The sequence below is a fragment of the Lycorma delicatula genome, chromosome 6, assembly GCF_047948215.1.
Source record: "Lycorma delicatula isolate Av1 chromosome 6, ASM4794821v1, whole genome shotgun sequence".
Classification (NCBI taxonomy): Eukaryota; Metazoa; Arthropoda; class Insecta; order Hemiptera; family Fulgoridae; genus Lycorma; species Lycorma delicatula.
Window position 1 is genome coordinate 164023910 of NC_134460.1, and position 20072 is coordinate 164043981.

Genomic DNA, 20072 nt, shown 5'->3' on the forward strand with positions numbered 1-20072 from the left:
TAGGAGTTGCTTGTTTAATTAATAATGAGGTAGTGAATAAAAGTTCTAGTACATTTGTATATCTGTGTAATTTTTTTAGAATTACTCTGTTGTTTTATATATATTTGCAAACATTTTTCACTTTGAATTAAATATCATGATCATTATTAATTATAATTCAGGTGGTTTCAATGGTATCAGCAGAATGTGCAGCGGCGAAAAATATTCACCAGCAACAAACACTTGGGCGCCGATCCCAGATATGTACAATCCAAGAAGTAATTTTGCTATTGAAGTAATAGATGACATGATATTTGCCATAGGTGGATTTAATGGAGTCACAACAATCTATCATGTCGAATGTTTTGATGAAAGAGCCAATGAATGGTGAGCCAATATATACACTACATACATACATATATATATATATATATATATATATAAATATTTTTCTATAAACTTTATTACAAATTAAAATAAAAATTTTAACTGCAAGATTTACTATTTTGAATACAGATAATTTTCATGAAAAATATTAAAATGAACAGCCACATAGAAACAAAACTGTTGAAGGTTGTAGTTTTGATTGTGTGCAAATAAAGAAAAATAATTTTTTTAGAGTTACAAAATACAATTATTTTTTATATTTGTTTTTTACGATTTTGAAAGTTTATAAATTATGTTAGCTCCTTAAAATGTTTAAATCTTTATGAAACAACTACAAATTATTTTTTATTGATTATTTTTTTAATTTACTTTAAAATGTTAAGTAAACAATTTGACTCCCTTGATCAAATAATGATTTTACATTAAAAACTACATAGTAATACTCATGAAAGTGTAATTGAGGAAAAAAATACAAAATTCTTATTAAAAGTATGTTGAATTCTTGACCAAATTAATTTTTATTATCAAAATTATACCACATTTAGAGTATATTGCTTAAGAAAAAATCAAAATTTTTAGTAAAAAAAATTTGGGTTCCATTTGAGGACTTACTTGCTCAGTAACTACTACATATAATATTTTCAATAAGAGCCATGCCTTTAAACAGACAAATTATCAAAGATCATAAATAAACACAAAGAAAAACTTTAATTCTAATTCAGGTTTCATGGAATCCCCTTTTCTTAAAAACATCTTGAAAATTAAAGTTCATAAAAATATTTGAAATACTGGTCCCACTCAGTCCCATTATTTTTGGGGCTTAAAAGTTTTTTATTGTAATAATAATTTACATCAATAAATCAGTCTGATTCAACATAATGTTATTCAACAAGAATAAAATAAAAACATTTTAGTCTAATGAAAAAAAGAGCTGACAACAAAGTTGTAATATTTTCCTGGTAGGGGTTATTTATTCTTACATAGTGGAAAAATAGTAACATATGAGAGGTACATAAGATTTCTTTTTTGGGGTGGGGGTAATTTACAAAGAAATTTTATTGTAAATTTATCATTATATGTTTAAATAACCACAGAAGGTTTTAAAAAATTTTAAAAAAAGTTATATTTTTAAACTTTGATGGGCTCCCCCCCCCCCCCCAACAATATTACCTGCAAAGTACTGGATGTTTGAGAATTATCTGAACAACTTTGATGTGTTATTAGAAAAATATAATCTTATTAATGAATGGTTGGGCTCTCTTAACGGGTAATGTAAAGTTTCCCACAGCAAATACTAGATAGCACTGTGATTGCAACATAACCGGATACGTTGTTGCCATAAATCCACAGCTGAAAGCACAGTGTATAGAGTGGTTTACTGAAATAAAATCAAAGTGCGACCTGATTTTAGAACTTGGTATAACTTAGAGCCACCCTCAAAGAACAATTATTCATTCACGGTATGATAAATTTAAAGAAACTGGCAGTATTAAACATAAGAAGGGGTTGCAGGCAGACCTAGAACATCAGATGAAGAAATGGAAATGGAAATAGTTTGCAGCCGTGGGAAATCAACTCAGAGTACAGCATGTGGGTTAATTCTTCTGCGATGTACTATTCACAATGTTTTGAAGAAACAATTAAAACTGCGTCCTTATAAATTACAAATATCAGCACATTACACCACAAGATCATTGCTACAAAGGAAGTGATTAAAGGTATTGAAAATGATGATCATTACCTTAAAAAATTATGTTATCAGATGAAGTTTCATTTCATATGTCTAGAAAAGGGAACGCTTAAAATGCTTGAATATGGGGATCAAAGAACCCATATGTTACACTTGACTGTGTTAGAGATAGCCCACAAAAATTAATGTTTGAAGCATATCGCTTCACAATCATATGATTAGACCTTTTTTCTTTGCGGAAACTGCAATTAGCACGAATATCTATCTATTCTATTTGTTAGAAGGGTTTTTTACCCTCAACTTGAAAAGTTATAACCCGAAATTGTATTCCAATAAGATGGAGCGCCACCAAATTGATGTGTGTATCCACAACATATTCCCACACTGCTAGATTGGACATGATGGACTGATTGGTTGGCCACCTCAATCACCATAGATAACTCGTGTGATTTTTTCCTGTGGGGTTTCATCAGTAATGTATACAAAACTCATGCAGTGAATATTGATGAACTAAGAAGAGGATTGTGAACTCATAGTTACAATAAAGATCGCATGAAACTGATTAGCGGTTAGATACTTTGCAAATTACTAATGGTGAACACATTGAATGTCTTTGATTTCAGGTAAAAAAAAAACTTGCAGTTTTAATGTTTGTAAATTCATACAACCGGTTTTTCTAAAATTATTTACTCAATTTAATTATAAAATACCCAGTATTTTTTCTCGGTCACTTGCACTACTATTATGCTTAGGAATGTATAAAAGAAATTCGGTTAAAAAAATGCAACAAATAAAAAGATAGCTTTTTGATTTTTGGGAAAAGGAGGAATTTTGGGAAAAATCGAAAAAAAGGCTACAGCTGGAATAAATTTATTTTTAAATATTTGTGCAAAAATTCAACTGTTTTTAAAAACTAGTTTAGAATAATGTTGAATAACCCACTCCTAAATCTGACGGATTTAAAACTTGGAATTTTAAATATGAGTAACTAAAAGTATTTTTATTATATTAAAGCTTAACTTTTTATGACAAATTCTTTTTTAATTTTGTCCAAAATTTAATGCTAATAATGGCCCATACATAACATTTTTGGAGTAATTTTTAAAGAATTTATTTGAGCCAGTCCAGAGATATTAATCAAAATATACAGTCCAACACAGTTACTTAAATCTCCCTGAAATCTCTACAACCTTTTTTTTTGAACTAAGAAGATCTTAAAACATCAACATTTGGAAAAACCCTGTTCCTCAAAATTTAGGCCGATCATTATACTTTCCTTTTACAGCTATGCTGCTATAGCATTAATAGCACTAGCCGGGAAAGTAAAAATAGATTCTAAAACCTGCAGAAATTCAAATCAATCTATTAAAAATCTTAGCTGAAAAAACAGGTTTACAAAAGATTTCTTTTCAAATATTGAATATAAAATATTAAAAATGCTTCCACACACTTTAAAAACTGAATATGGGAAAATAAACATAGCAAATAAATTTAAATATCTAGGGGAAGTAAAAAAATCAATTGCCAGAAAAACAAAAATTATTATAAAATTACACCTGAATGTTTGTATCCTTCAGAGTGTTTATGTATGAATAAGATAAGGTAAAATTGAAGAGCTAGAGAAGAAAGAAGTAAATATCAAGAAAAATATTACAGCCAGTTAAAATTGAACAAAATAAACAGAGGATTAGAAAAAATGAAGAGTTCTATTAATTTAATGACAACTTTCAGATGTTATAAGGAAAAAGAAGACTGTTTTTTAGACATCTTTTCATAACGGAAGAAAAAAGACTGGTCTATAATCAGAAAACTAAAACACACCTAATTTAATGAAGCTTTAAAGTATATGACACGACTAAATATAATGGAAGAATAACCTTAAATAGAAATAGATTTAGAAATATTATTTTAGAAAACAAGAATTTCCAGGAAAAAGCAAAAAATAAATATGACTACAGGTGAAGTGAAGGAAGAAAATGAAAACATTGAGAAATAATGAAGAAATATTAGGTAGAAAGGAAGTAAAAAAAGAAAAAATTAATATATTTATTACGGTTCTAACGCGGCTGATTTAAGAAGAAAAACAATACTTATTGAAATCCTACAAAAAAAATTAAACTTATCAAAAGAGCATTTATAGAAAGCAACTGTAATAATTTAGAATACAAGGTTGAAGTAAAAGAAAGATTATAACTACAATAAAGAGTATTTTAATTCATTATAAATATAGAATATCAGAGAAACCAGCTGTATCTGAATATTGCATGGAAACTGACTTTTAAAAAATTCATTATAAACAGGAATTAGATGTTTATAAAAATGAATTTCTCCACTTAACTAGTTTTTCACATTTTGTACTTTTGCAGAGATCTTATTCTTATTCTTTAATACATATTTTGAAAATTAAATTAAAAACATAATTAAAGTGTTGAAAACATAGATATGTATGTGTGGTTTTACTATATAAAATATTAAGTCTAAAGTAAAGAAGAAACACGTGATATAGTAATTATTCGGTATCTAATGATGATGGCCATCTAGATTTAGAATTTGGGCGGGTGTTTTTTTGTAAATGGTTTTTGAGCATTTTCTATTTTTAAAATTTATTTCTATGACCACATAGCTCTTTATTTTTATAAATCTCTTTTATATTTATAACTAATTTTTATACAATAATAATTTTTAAGTAAATGCTGTGAACTTAATTCATAATATTTTTTTATTTAAATTTTTAAAAATGAATTTTAATCCTTTGCAGGTATGAAGCTACAGATATGAATATATACAGATCAGCATTATCAGCATGTGTAATTATGGGTTTACCAAATGTTTACGACTACATACACAAGCACAGAGAAAGATTAATGGAAGAGAAAAGGCAAAAATTATTGGCGATGGAAAGTCAACGAAATGCGAACATACAAGTCAATGACATTAATAATAATAACATTATTATAGGACCGGTCGGACAAAACGAGGAAGATGAGCAAATGGAACAAATGGCTGATTAGTTGAAAAAATAATTGTCACAAAGACGATGGAAATGATAAGCAATTACAATAAATAATGATAAACTTTATGATGACGATGATGAAAATAATAATAATTATAATAATTTAAATAATATACACATTTTCATTCAGACTGAGACGGGGGTTGGAATTTAAAATGTTAGTTTGATAAGCAAAGCCATGAAAAGAAAAAAAGAAGAAAAGTAAAGCTAAAAACATCAACATAATTTTGCTCACTTATCGTACTATTCTTTATATGATGGTCGAGTCAGTTATATGCTTGATAGATATTAAAATTCTGTAGTTTAATTTTTTATTAAATGCAATTAAAATATTAGACCGATATTATGCTCCAATGAATTCTCATTAATCGGGTTATTACTTTCCTCATCGATTTTGTCATAATATCTTTAAAAAGAAGTTTATAAACACTCTAAATAAGTTAAAACTATAAGTAAATAACAAAAGAATTTTAAAATAGAATATCTGACTAACATACCAAAAGCATTTCAATCCTGTTACTAGTTTCATAACGATAATTTTATTATCGGTGCTAAGAATAACTTTATTTATTAACTTTATTTAATAAATATTAATACTCTGAACAGTTCCTATAATGAAATATTGTAGAAAAGACTAATTTTACCAAAGAGAAGAATTTTAACTGATATCCCATTATGTAGGAAACAATATATTTACATGGATTTATAATACAAGCTATAGGTTATAGTATTTTACATGAAAGCTTGACTAACAACTTTGAATACATGTATGTCATTCATTTGTGCCGTATACATTTAACTAAGATGATTTAAAAATAATGTGAAACATCTTTTCAAATCTCAGACAGGGGCTTTGCGCAACTCTATGAAAAACGGTTTCTTCAATTTTCTTGCGTACTTTATTTTTATCTCTAGTAACTACTGGCTTACAAACGACTACAGCTACCTACTACCGCTTTTTTTTATTATCTTAAGATGAATTTTCTAGTATGAGATATGACAAGCGTAACTAGGTTCGAATTCAGAACCCTCTGGAAGAAAAGTAGAGATGCTATACCAATCTGCTATGGAGGTCAGTGAATACCTTTTTATTTACAAAAAGAATATTTTTCTCCTTTTACAAATTAATATTAAACCGATTATAAAAAAAAAGTTTTATTTGAAAGTATTTTTTTTAAATACTTTCAAAAAAAAACTTCAAAATGTCACAAAGACATTTTTGACTCATCTTGGGTCATGACTCTGTACTGCTCTTGGTGAAAAATGTTTTTTTCTACTTCCTGCTTATTTTATATTCAGTAAAAATTATCAGGAATGTAAATTAGTTTTTATACTTAACCCCTTTTTTCTAAAAGACACTGATAAAAATCTCTGTAAAGTTATTACTTTAATCATATTGATGTATAATTATCCATTGATGATCACTTCAAGAGTTGGTAGTAGAATTGCTACTTTAAAATTTAAAAAAAGGAATGACTCAATTGTGAAGTTTCTTAATGTAATATATATATATAATACTAATGAAAAAACTGATCTTTAAAATAAAATGTTAGTCTATTATTTAATACAACAGCTGATCTTGGTAGAGTAGTAGTAGCATCTCTGTCTTTCATCATAGGTTCTGAGTTCAAGTTTGGGTCAGGCATGCCAGTTTTTCACACACTACAAATAATTGTTACAGGTTGCCATTCAGAATAAAGGAATATAGAGTTGGGCTTTCTCTCCTACAAGTCTATTATAGACAATCAACACATCTATTCAATGTTCCAAGGGAACAGACTGCAGATATTTAGATTTCAAAAAAAAAAAAATTAATGCAAGGTTAACTTTTCCTATTAAAAAACATACATTTAAAATTTATACTAAATGACAAACAAAAAATGTATTTAAAAAAAATAATTTTTTCATTAAAGCTTTGTACAGCAACAAAGCAGAAAAAGACTACAATGCAGAATACATACTATTATTTAAATAGCAGGCATGTAAGCATTAAATTTAATAAAATTACAAAAATTATGTAAATTAATAAATTTAGTTCCACTATATCCATATATTTAAAAGAGTACAAATAAATTCCATTACTAGTGTAAAAAAATATTTTGAAAAATGCATTAACTTACTTTTTGCTATGCCAAAATTAAGCTAATTTTTAGTAAATCAACATCTCAAACATTTTTGTTTAAATCGTCATGAGTAGTTACCTATTTTGGTGTATTTTTCTATTTGTTGATTCAAACAAAGGTTCTGCCATTTCTCTATTAAGCGCAATACTTTGGCCTTAGCACAAATCCTCTGTACCGCTCACACTGATAATGACGATATGGCTGCCATTATTTCTTTATTCCATTAGATTTGTGTTTAAGAGCAGCATTAGAGTTAATCTGCATACGTTCCTTTCAACATGCTGTCGCATGTTCATGGCTCAATCAGGATATTGAGGATTGACAATTGAGAATGTCTATAGAATTACAATCTACAGGTTTAAAAACCTAAGTAAAACACGACAAATTAATAATAATGACAATAGTAACAATAATAATAAACAACAATAATAAAAATAGTAATCACAACCGCAATAACAATAACAGCAAATAATAATAAATCTCAATAATACACAAATACTAATCATAGTAATCGCAAACAGACCAATAATAATATACTTCCACCACATCCACTCATCAAAAGAAGATTCATGCTACTGAGAAAGGAAGGTGGAAGAGCAATACTCAATATTAAATATCTATGCTATGGACAGAATGAAAACTTAAGGGATTACTTCCATAACAAGCAACACCCCTTCTATCAAGCCATCGTAGCAGCAGTAACTCACCGAATCATTTCTTGTGTTCATGTACTGTCTGCACCAGAATTACTTGTAATGTCACCTTAATCATATAACTTAAACTAGAAATTCGCTTTTTAACTGACCTCCTCGCAGAATACTCTCACTGACTGACATCTTACAGAACTCTCCTTGCAGACTCACATCACAACATCTTGCTTAGACTGGTTTGCAGAACTCACATCTTGCAGACTGACATCATAACTCGCTTTGACTGATTCGCTACTAATTTCAATTGGTCTTCCCCAGAGTGTTTATACTCCCACCTTCTTTATCTGCCAAACCAGATCCCAGTTGAGTGTGAGAATGATCGACCAAACAAACCCTTTCCTTCCCATGCATTCCTAATTCGAGTCCAGTAACTCTTTTCATGGAATGACATCGGTTTAAGGTGTGTCAGTGGTCAGTATTACAAAAAAACTATTGTTAAACGGACCTGTTACCTTTACTAAAAGGGGTTCTCTTTTAACCTCTTTCTGGATTCCTCCCATTATTATAATTTCTACTACTTTCTTCTTAATTTGTAGGAATCCATTAATTCAAGTCCATTATACTGGTCTTGTTACAATATATATTACATAGTGTTCCACAAAGAAACAGAGAAACTTTCAGACATGTTCTACTGGTGAAAACAATGAAAAAAGTTCATATAAACATAGGTCTGTTAACACTTTGTTTTCGAGTTAGTCTAGCAAAAGATTTCATCTGGACTTCAGCTCTTCTAGTAAAAAGAAGCCCTACTGTAATTTTTGGAACCCAAATTAAGGAATAAAATTTGTGGTCCCTTATGTAATTTGAACTGAAAAATATGATAAAACAGGTCCCAGAACTATAATCTTGGACCACGTTTATTAATTTGGGTTCCAAAGCAAAAATGGTTCCATCTACAGGAAAAGCCATAGCTATGTTTTTTGGGGAGATACCAGGGGTGTGATGCTAATAAACTACCCGGAAAAAGGCAGGAACATCACAGGGGAATGAGTATTATACTTCACAACTGGACCGATTAAAGGGTGTTAATCGAACTAGACATCCACATCTGGCCAAAAAGAAGTGCTCATTCACCAAAATAGTGTCTGTAAACACATCTCAGGTTGTTGCAAAACTCCATGACTTAAGCATCAGAGTGCTTTCATCTGGACCGTAATTCCCAGATTTAGCTCCCAGCAATTATTTCCTCTTCCCAAACCTGAAGAAATGGCTTGGATGAAGATTCTTCAAATTATGAAGTCAAAGCTGAGACAATTACTTATTCAAAGTAAGTAGAAAGTACTTTAAGAAGGTAAGAAATTGGAAACTTGTGAAGTCATAAATATATCAAACTGCAAGGCCACATTAAAAAATAAAAAATATCTGAAAAATGTTGTGTTTATTTTGTCAGGCTGAGAACATTTTGAATGCCCTCATACATTGATAGAACAATAATTCTCTAATAATCTACTTCTGCTTTCTTTTATAAGATTTACAAACAACTGAAAGCGATCAAAACTGAAAATTTAAAAGCAGTTTACCAGTCTCATAAATTCTACATATATTTATCCTAGGCAGATTATCTTGCTTCTCTTAAAAAAATATCATCTGCCCCTACTAGTTTATTTTTGTTTAAATTTTTTAAAGCATTTAACAAAAAAATAAAATAGTTATGTTTTTATGATGGCATTAGACATGAAGAAGCATTTTTGTGAATTGTTTTACGTACTACTGTGTGAATGTTAAAAAAATGAGAATAAGGAAAATCCAAAAGGATTTCAAATGTGGTCATGGAGTAAACTGGAGAAAAAAAATTTATTGACAGATTGAAAAATTAAGAAATGAGAATAAAAGAAAATTGTTAATTCTGATTTTGAAATAGACCCTCATCTTATCTACCATCAATTTTTCTTTCTCAATCAGATTAAAAATTATTTATACATTGAATAAATCATTTCATTTTCATAGAATGATTAATGATTTAGGGCACCTACCCAGTATTGTTTCTAAAGACAACCTTTCATTTCAAAGTATTCAATAAACTGGATTGACAAAAAAATTGACTTTTTTGCAGTTTATTTTGAAATTTTATTAAATATTTTAAAGAAGTTTGGCCTTTATTGGTCATTATCCTTAAAATAGTAAAACACATATGAAATTAAAACGAATTAGTACAACATATGTATTAAGTAGATATGGTTTAAACTGTATAATCATGATACTTCTAATTATAGAACTACCACTGAAGAAAATTAATAACAAACTAAAATTAGACATTTATATAAATATTCCCTTGATTATCATGACTGAACATGATTGAAACTTTTAATAAAGCATACTTAAAAAAATAATAAGAATAGAGTAAATAATAAAACCAACTTCAAAATAAATTACATTAAAACAATAAGTTTCAATTCTTTAGGTTTTGACTTTTAGAAGCTGGTGATTGGGTAATCCATTTGAACTGACCCAAGGGTGGTTAGTTTATCTCTGGCAGCCATTTTTGTTGCGGTGCACACACCTATTTTATTATTGTAAGGGTTTAAGAAAAAAATCATAACTAAAAAACTATTGGTCTTGGAAAGATGAAACAAAAAGTAATTTATTCATATTTTCTCAAAGCAAAAGATTGGGCCAGCAGTTTATTTACCTATCTCTCTTATTTCTATGAGAAAATTACCAATAAAGTTGAACATGAACACTTTTGGCAATTTTTTCAAGCCAACCTCTGTGGCATGAGTGATAATGTCTTGGTGCTCCAAGGGGGTTTCTTGTCTTCTTGGCACTTTAATATTTTTATACTTTGTTATTATAGTTGAAATAGACTTGTTTGAACCACTCAACTGCAGTGTTCATGTTATAACAGGTGCTTGAAGTAATTTCCAGTCATCAAGAAAATTCATGTTGCAATATGCTCATTTCATTTAGCTTTGTAGTTACAGACTGGTCAGTTTGACATTAGTCAGCGACTTGTTCACATCTTTATCAAGTGTTTCAAATTTCATCCTATATTTGCAAATGTTTATTAAATAAATAAGTTTTACTTAATATTACATTGGCAAATTTTAAAATCAGTTAAATTTTTACATTATTTTAAAGTAATTTCAGGCAAAACAATGGAAGAACAATGTTGGTTTTCATTACTGAATTCACAAATTTTAATGAGTTCTTTTGTTTGTAAATATCATGAAACAAGAGTTTTTGTCAAAATTCAGTCACCATATGGACAATTCTGTTTGTTTGTGAACTCATAAAAAAAACAGTTAAGAAAAACTTAAGACAAATAACATTAGAGCAAGCTCTTAAAGAACACAATTTTTCCAATTTTAAATTTAGTTCCTGGAAGATCTCTTTGTGTTAACAGTTTCAAAGGTATCTTTTCAAAAATGTAAAAGCTTTCAAAAGCGGTAGCAATCTCGAAAATGACAATGTGCAGGCTCATTCTCTCCACCCAGCTGGACCACATACATCAATTCAAAAGTCTCAATATGACAGTGTGGGTACCGATCTGAAAAGTCCTGAGTAAGTTCACACCACTTGAACTAACTACATTGACAAGTCGTTCTCACACAATTTCAAGAGAATTATCAGAAGAGATATCATAGCTGTTGGTTAACCACACTAAATAATAAACTTTCATAGCTACAAAAACAAGCTATTTCATCGAAGAATAATTAACATTTTGTTACAATTTTTTTTTTTCGATAGTGTTTACAAAAATAAACCAATATAAAAAAAATGAATTCCTGAAAAAAGATGTAGGCTACTCATTGAAATATCTCAATTTGAGTAAGTTTTACAAGCATTCTTGAATCAAAGTTGTATTAGGTACCTTATAATTAAAAAATACCATTTTTAAGTATTGAAAACATTTACTACAACAACATAGGGGCTAAATATAAAAAATGTAAAGTGCAAAGAAGACAAGAAACCTTCTTTAAGCACTTATTTAGCGAGCAAAATGATACCGCTTTTAACAGATTTTTCATGATTTTATAACTTTTTTATTAGTGCAATATACACAAGAAACATTTTTATTTGCCATAAACATCTACAAAAACACTAAGCTGTGCAAATTTGAGATTTTTATCACCAACCCCATCACAGTTATTTGAAGCCAAAATTACAATTTAAAAAAAAACTTTCAAAAAAATCATAAAAATGATATATGGTAAAACTACTGACACATACCAACATGTAAAAAACTAATTCAAAATGTATATGCCATCCCTGCCTCTTGAAAATATTTTACAGTTTTTAATGTTCAACTTTATTGGTAATTTTCTCATAGGGACCAATCTTTTACCTTGAGAAAGTATGAATAAATTGCTTTTTGTTTCATCCTTATGGGACCAATTTTTATGATTTTTTTCTGTAAACCCTTACAATCACAAATAGGTGTGCGCACCATAAAAGAAATGACTACCACAGGTAAACTGCTTTAAGTAAAAATAGTTTTAAGGTACTGAAACATGCAAGAAAGTGGGTAAGTTTTAATTTTGTTTAATTGGTCAAGTTTATGTTTTTTTTGGGACATTTCAAATGGATTGACCCAATTGTTAATACAAACAATTACTAGCAATTTAACTGAGTGGTCCATAATTTGGCACTGACTTCAAATTGATGAAATATAATTAAAGTTTGGTTTGAAGTTAGCTTGGAAGTTGAACTAAAGAAGCTGAGAGTTTAATTTGTAGAAAATATTAGAATAGATTATGAAAATTTATTATAGTTTCTTTTGAATTTGGTTTATATCTATTTAAATGAGGGTTTAAAAAAACCACTATTCCTATGAACAAAGTTACTTACAAAAACAAATGCTAGAAACTTGGAACTTAATAAAAATAGAACACAAATTCAGAGAAACAATAAAAGGAGACTGCTATAAAGATTTGATCTAAAGCACTCTAAAATGCAAGAATGTGTTAGTTTTTTCCTAAGTTTTCTAGAATTTTTTTGAGAAAATACTTATCCCCAGTTATGAAATCAAGTAGTGCCATTGGATTTCCAATTTTTTGACTTCACAGTTCCCTATCGACTATTAATTAAATTTATGGTTGGTTACTATATGTACATGCTAATATTGCTTATATCAAAAAAATAAATATTTTTTCAAAAACCTTCATTTAACAGAAAAAAGGGTTTACATCTCAATTACGATTATTTTTTTCTATGTTGTATTTCTGGAAACCATTTTTTGGGTTTAACCGGGGTTTCTTTAACGATACTACAGAGTGATTTTTTAGTCCTTTACCCAATTTTAAATGTAATTTAAGAAAGGGAAATTTAGGTGGAATACATAAAATGTATTTGTTACTTATAAAAGAGATTTAATAAAAAGCTATTACTTACATAATTAAAAAAAATATGCTCAAAATGCCAACCCCTTGCGGTTATACACGCACGGAGTCTTTTCAGCATATTAGCAGAAACCTTTTTAAGAGTTGCAATGGAAATATTCGTGATTAAGTCTGTAATATTAACTTTAAGTTCAATAGTGTGAGGATTGTTTTTGAAGGCCTCGGACTTAATATAGTCCCACAACCCCACTGTAGTAAGCCTTTATTGGGGTTCATCTATTCCTCATTATGATTACTTTCCCTTTCACTATAATTGTAAAAAATGGCCGTTTCCTAATCACTTTCATATAAACAGTATCTTCATCACTATTATCATCAGACTATAATTTCCAAAATCAGAATCGGTTAAATAAATAATATAACAACTTGCAGATGCTATGCCGACTCGCACAACAAATAACCTCACATCGAGAACGTAATTATTCGTAAAACGATCTACTTTCGATTCAATCAATATTGATTATCGATATTACGTGAATTTACGAACTTACAAACAGATACCAGTTGGATTTTGATTAGCTTGATTAGCATATGATTAGTTAGCTCCTAAATTTACAAATTACAGTGCAACTTTCAGAAAAAAAAAAGATTATACAAATTACTTTCATTTAATAACTTAGCAGAGAGAGAGATTGAAATGGTTTTCAGTTGCTGTGACCTTAATGAATGTTTTTGTTAACAGTACTTCTCCATACACTGAAATGCTGGATATGAAAAATACTTGAGAAAAATCTCTTTTTTTTGTTCTTTTAAAATAAATTTGTCAAAACTCAGACAATTTTGTATCAAAATGAAAAAGTTTCTTATACTGTGCACCACTGACTTTTTCAGGGGCTTCCCATAGCTTTTTGCATTACAAATGCTCATAAAGGCAGTTATTTTAGTAATCTGTAAATGTTTTCAGTACAATTATGGCTAATTGAACAATGACCTTGTAATTAATGACAAAAGATTATTTATGTAAAAGAAATTTATTATTCAGCTAAATTTCTGTCTTTGCTTGTTAGTATGAGTAAAAGACTGTAATTTCAATATATACCAGTGAATTTAACTGAAAATAATAGTTACTTTTTATTCAAAATTAAACTCAATAATTTAATGAAAAAAAAGAAAGCTAGCAAATATAATAACCGATTTTTATTCATCTTTCTCAGAGTAATAATTTACATTCTCTGCTCTTATCTCATTTCTATATTCCATTTTTTGTATTCATCCTCTTAATTATAAAAACTAGAGTGTAAACAATTTATATTTATTAGTATCTTTTTTAAAATATTTTCTCAGAAATGACTGTATACCCAGATCACAGTCTAAATGTTAGCCTTGTATAACTTCAACCTAACCAGTCCTAGGGCAACATTTTCAGTTAAATTAATAGAAAATAAAAATAGTTTACTTCATATTAAATGTTCAGTATAATTATTTTTAAATTGCATATCTTTCATTTGGTTTTAAATGAAAGACATCAGAAATAAGTTAATAAAGTATGGCCAACATTAAATAAAATAACTTTTCAAATATTAAGCATAAAAAAAAAAATTGATATAAGTATACTACTACTTGAGCTCTACTGTGAACATTTTTTAAAAAAGTGGTAAAAAATATTAATAGCTGGAATATGGCAAGGGTTAACATAACCTGAATTTTTTTGATGAAAAAATTATTTTGCAATGAGAATTAAAATGACACAACCTTATCCTATACTTTGGTCCTTCTGATGTGTACAATCAAAGTTGTAGCCATGACTTGAGTCTGCTTTGGTATTTATTTAAACCGTTGTCAAATGGTTCCTACCACGGTTTTGAATTCTTACCGACTAAGGCTTTAACAGCATCTGTATGAAAAGCGTAGAGCGTTCATGATCTTTTCGTTTTTGCAGAATTCCTTCTTGGTATCTGGTGTTTGATTTAGACATGCATCTGCCTCAGAGACGGTCTTGTAAATCGATCGAGTTTTCGTTTTATAAAAACTTCTTCGCACGTGACGAAGAAGTGGCGATGATTGTTTGTGTAAATACCCTGTAACGAGCAATGATTCGCTCAGGTAGGGCGGCGAGCCTTACCTTGGCTAGTCCTAGTACCACCTGGAGTAATCAGCGTTTTTGTAATTGCTTGCACTTGCATAAACTATTCAGCAGCGGCGAAAGGTGGCAAGAAAACAATCAGGCCTCCGGCTGCGCAGACATCGCTGCGGGCAGTTGTCACATTTGAGGGCTTGCCCGACAAAATCCCAGCAACACCTCTTGCTGGCTGTTATAGGCAGTTATAGAACAGTCTCGCGGGAGGCAGTCTTTGTTATAGCCGCAGTCAAACCAATAGATATCTTTGCTAATGAGCGTAAGGAACGCTATATTTCCAAGTTAAATTATTTATTGACTTCATAACGAAAGCAGGAGATTGAAGACGGGGGCCTTGCGTCTTGGCAGGTCAGGTGGGACGAATCCCCTACAAGTCGCTACACGCATAGTATATTTCTTAGAGTCTGATTTAGGTGCGATTGGATGGGTCTCCCTTAATCGGTATATCACACAATTTCTCTCCGGGCATGATGTCTTTCGGGCGAATTTGGCTAGGATTCGTTTGGTGGATTCGAGTAAATACAGTCCAGTGGACCACGTCCTCTACGTCTGTCCCCGATACGAGGTCGAACGTTCACGAGCTATTAGGGGACTTGAGAGAATACATTCCTTTCTGGATCTCCGTATTAACTGGAGATCCAGCGAGGAGTGGTACATAGTGGCTGGTTTTCTTCGCGCCCTTGCGATGTGTAGGTCTGCAGACCTACACATCGCAAGACCACAATCGAGATACTCGATCGTGGTAGTATCCCGGGTGGCTAGGGTTCCGGCCTGGGCATTGGATTGGTTGGAGGTAGGCGCATTAACATCGTGCCACAGTTATATTGGTTATTCGATTTCGGGCTCCGCTGGTGGGGGCGGCCGCGCTGCCGGGTATGGTAGTCCGCACCACCGGCGGCGTGGCTTCGTTCCGCCGGTGGCGGTCCTGGTTTTGACTTGGGAATGTCGTGCGAGACTATGATGGGACCGGATGGGGACTATGATGACCGGAAGGGGATTTGTCTCCGGCTCCTGCGCGGACCGAAATGAGAATACGTTCCTCTTGTTAGGTAACCTAGAGTAGTCGGCTTATTTGTGTGCAGGTCTGAATTTCTATGTTGCCTAAAACATAATTTTAATTGGTATGAGTATAGCGTTGATTTAAGTTTAAACTCGTTCGTTTTCTGAGGCATTCACAGTCACGAACGGTGTTGTCAAACCTGGACTAGGTGCGGGGTTCGCGCTTCCGCGTTTTCGTTCAGTTAGTTTGAGGGAATCATGTTAGGTTGGATCAAAAGATGTCCGTTTGAGGCCTACGTGAAGGAGAAATTTGATATGTAATTTACTGATGCAAATGTCTTCCGAGGCATTTACATCGGTGGCATCCCGACCGAGGCCTGGCAGATAACTATGAGATCACTTAAAGGGTCTGGGACGACCCTCTGGGGGTAAAGACCCCCAGAGCTCGGAACGGAGGAAGTGGTGTGGCGACCGGTAACGTCACAAGGTGGGTGTCTTTCCCCTACGGGTTTGGGATGCCTGACAGAATAGTAGGTAGATTAGTTTTGCTTATTTTATTTACTTAGGAAAGCTGTAGTTGTAGTTTACCCCACATGCCTTACCAGTGACATACGACCACACTACTCAATAAAAATTCTACGAATCTCAACACTTCTTACTCATCTACACTACACATGGTGATGTCATGACACCTTCCGATTCGTGGCCGAAACTTAAGGTGTGACCGACCGTGCCAAAAAGTGAATGATTCTGCGAAGTGAGTCGTACACGGTGGCCTCCGGAAACAAGGGCACACCCGGTTGTATTAAGCCCTAGTCCCGGTAGGCGGTGCACTGCCGGGGCTGGAAGACAACTTTTTAAATTCACACTCTATTGTGGTTGTGATCTCCACAACCACTGGAGATCAGAGTCGATCCAAAGAGGCAGAACAGAAGAAAATCATTGGTGGTGAGCATGAACGTGAACTACAGAGTTCACCGGCTACACCCACGAAAACCGTGGAAAAAGACCGCCCGACCACCACATACGCTTTGGAACACCGAACGATAGAAAAGACTGCCATTGAAGTACAGGTACATCACATAAACCGGCAGTAACAATCCCCCGAATTGGAAAGGAAGACCGATAAGAAAGTGGGTACACCTCCGCCTACCGGGGAGTCCTTAAGCCCCGCTCGGACTAGAGCCGAGAAATGCAAAGGCACTGGCAACGCCACTTCATTGAAGCCGATACCACTGACCAAGTGTACGGACAAAATGATGGAAGCAACAGAGAACTCGGCAGGCTATGTTGCTCCGACCACGTTACCACAGATCTAGTCGGAGCCCTGGCGATACACTGGAGTACCGAACCAGAGGGATAATAGTACTTATGGGAAAGACCCCCGAGAACAACACACTACCGACTCGGCAACACAGACTGAATTGGCCGAGGAGACGGAAATCACCGACCTTTGGGGGACAGAGGAATATGATCGCCGAATCTCTGATGTGTAGAGAACTAGCAACGAGAATGACCTCCGAGCAATTATAAAGCGTCCGTGAAGAAAACAAGCATACAAATACGTTAGGCTTCAAACCGGCCTACCACATCCGACATCAAGTACGACGGCCTTCTTCGCACCATGCGAACACAGACGACCGACAGCTTTGTCGGAGCTCGTTCACAAAGCCTCACCCATGATTGGGCGCCGACTAAAACATGAATTTTAGATAAGCAGTGTAGATTAAGTTTATGAAAGTAGATGTAAAGTTTTGTATATGCTGTGTATGTTTTTCAAGTACAATGTAGATAATATTTTATCTAGTAGCATCCGCGATCCCAATCCCTAATAGGGTCCCAGTAGGTTTCCCCATTGATAGGATATGGTTTTTTCAATCATATTCCCGTGTGTTCCACGAGAACCTTGTTCATGCCTTGTGGATAGGTCCAGTTCCTATGTCATAAAGGGGGAGGGTTTTTAGTTGGTGAAAGCCCGACACTAATGTCTGTTGCGGGTGCAGACAGTGGCTGGTAGAGCTCCTCTTATGCAAAACAAAAAAAAAAATTAACAATTCATATTATGTATATTACTAATTTTTTTGCCAAGAGATTTTGAGTTGTACTTTGAACATGTAATGTTCAAAGTGGAAAATTATTATGGAAGCTAAAGAAAATTTTAATTAAAATGACTATCACCGTGGTTTCAAATCTGTACTTTGAATGTTCAAAGTGGAAAATTATTATGGAAGCTAAAGAAAATTTTAATTAAAATGACTATCACCGTGGTTTCAAATCTGGATTGAAGAAAGGTGAGTACCGTAAATGACTAATAGAATTTTTAAAATGCAGCAAAACATGTATGTCTAGAATCATACATGGTGATTTTAACAAATTTTGGGTGCTGAATTCAAAATTTATAATATTTTGTGTAAACATTGCACTTTTAGATACATATGATTTATTTACTAATAAATGCAAAATCAGTGTGATAACAATATTTCAAAAAGTTATTATTTATGTGTATTCATTTATAATTGTTTAAATCGGCTAAATTTTTGTTTATTCAAATACAGATGAATTGAAATATATTCAATAGTTTTTAAACGTTTAGATCATTGGAACTGAATTTTTAAAATATGTTGACAAATGTTTTCGCTTGTACAATGTTTGATCAGTTTCTCCAAATAAAAACCAACAATAGTAGTCTGTCAATCTAGCATCCCATCTTCCTTGATACTGATGCTCCATTTTAGATTAAATAAATTAACAATTAATGAAATACATCTTACCAGCACACTGATATGAACTCAAGATCTTTCGACTTTCTTAAAAGCCATCATCAGGATAAAATTATTTTATAAAGTTAAAAATTTAAAAGATCACAGTTAAAATACAAAACAGTCATGACTGTATGGTCCTACCAGTATATTGAAGGAAGATACAGGTACTCTGATGGATTATTCTTGTATTCCATGTGTATCAATATTCCTTCAGCCGAAAGATCTTGAGTTCATACCAATGTGCTGGTAAGATGTATTTCATTAATTGTTAATTTATTTAAAATGCATATTTGCTTGTTCTGTAAAGGCAATATATTTTAATAATAAATCCATAAGATAAAAATCAGTAATTCATAAAAAAATAAAATAAAAATCTAACAAAATGCAGTGATATCCAAAAAAATTACAATGAAATTGTAAACCGTACGGTAAATGTCTCAATCATTTATAAAAAAATTTAACATTTTTTATAAATTTATGTCCAATAATAATCAATACAACTCTAGGATAGCATAAAATCAAATCAAGATTATTCTATGAGTTGTAATCCAAACATCATTGTTATCTGCCAATAAAAAAATTACAATTGTAAATGCTTGTGAAAGCATACAAATTTGCTTTTTTTGGCACAGTTTATTAGATATCTATAATCCGCCCTTCAGAACAATGAATATATGAGGTGAATGGTTGTGAATGCCTTGAAGGAAAAAAGCCTAAAAACAATTAACTCCTGCATATGCATTTCTTAGATTACCACTTCCTACGCCCTCAGTTATTTGTTTTAAGTGCTCCATTGTTTGTCTTCACATATAGTTTTTTTTTCTACACATCACTTGAATGATTCAATATACATCCTACCGATCTAGTTTGTATGTTTACAAGATGTTGCCACAAAGTTTTCCCCCTCCATTCATCTTAAGGAGAGAAAAAAAGAAAAAAATCTTATAAACAAGATGTTAAATTTTCAGCTTTCTCTTTTTGGTTTCTTGCCCA

General features: G+C 31.7%; 2 protein-coding genes across 3 annotated transcripts in view; one reads left to right on the top strand and one right to left on the bottom strand.

Annotated features, from left to right (window-relative positions):
• klhl10 (kelch-like protein 10) overlaps positions 1-5067 on the top strand; it is a 41306-nt gene extending 36239 nt beyond the window's left edge. The window contains exons 8-9 of the mRNA XM_075369103.1: positions 162-366; positions 4815-5067. Coding sequence (XP_075225218.1) covers positions 162-366; positions 4815-5067 — 458 coding nt within the window. The remainder of the gene's footprint in view (positions 1-161; positions 367-4814) is intronic.
• Positions 1-13636, bottom strand: part of Gpb5 (Glycoprotein hormone beta 5) — a 161099-nt gene extending 147463 nt beyond the window's left edge. Inside the window, exons 1-2 of one of the 2 annotated variants that reach the window (XM_075369020.1) lie at positions 13234-13636; positions 7271-7558 (exon numbers count right to left, since the gene is read on the bottom strand). Coding sequence is in view for 1 of the 2 variants with exons in the window: in XM_075369018.1 (XP_075225133.1) it covers positions 13234-13302 (69 nt within the window). In the remaining variant the exon portion in view is untranslated. The remainder of the gene's footprint in view (positions 1-7270; positions 7559-13233) is intronic. The other variant, XM_075369018.1, reaches the window with a different exon arrangement.
• Between the last annotated feature and the right edge of the window lie 6436 nt (positions 13637-20072).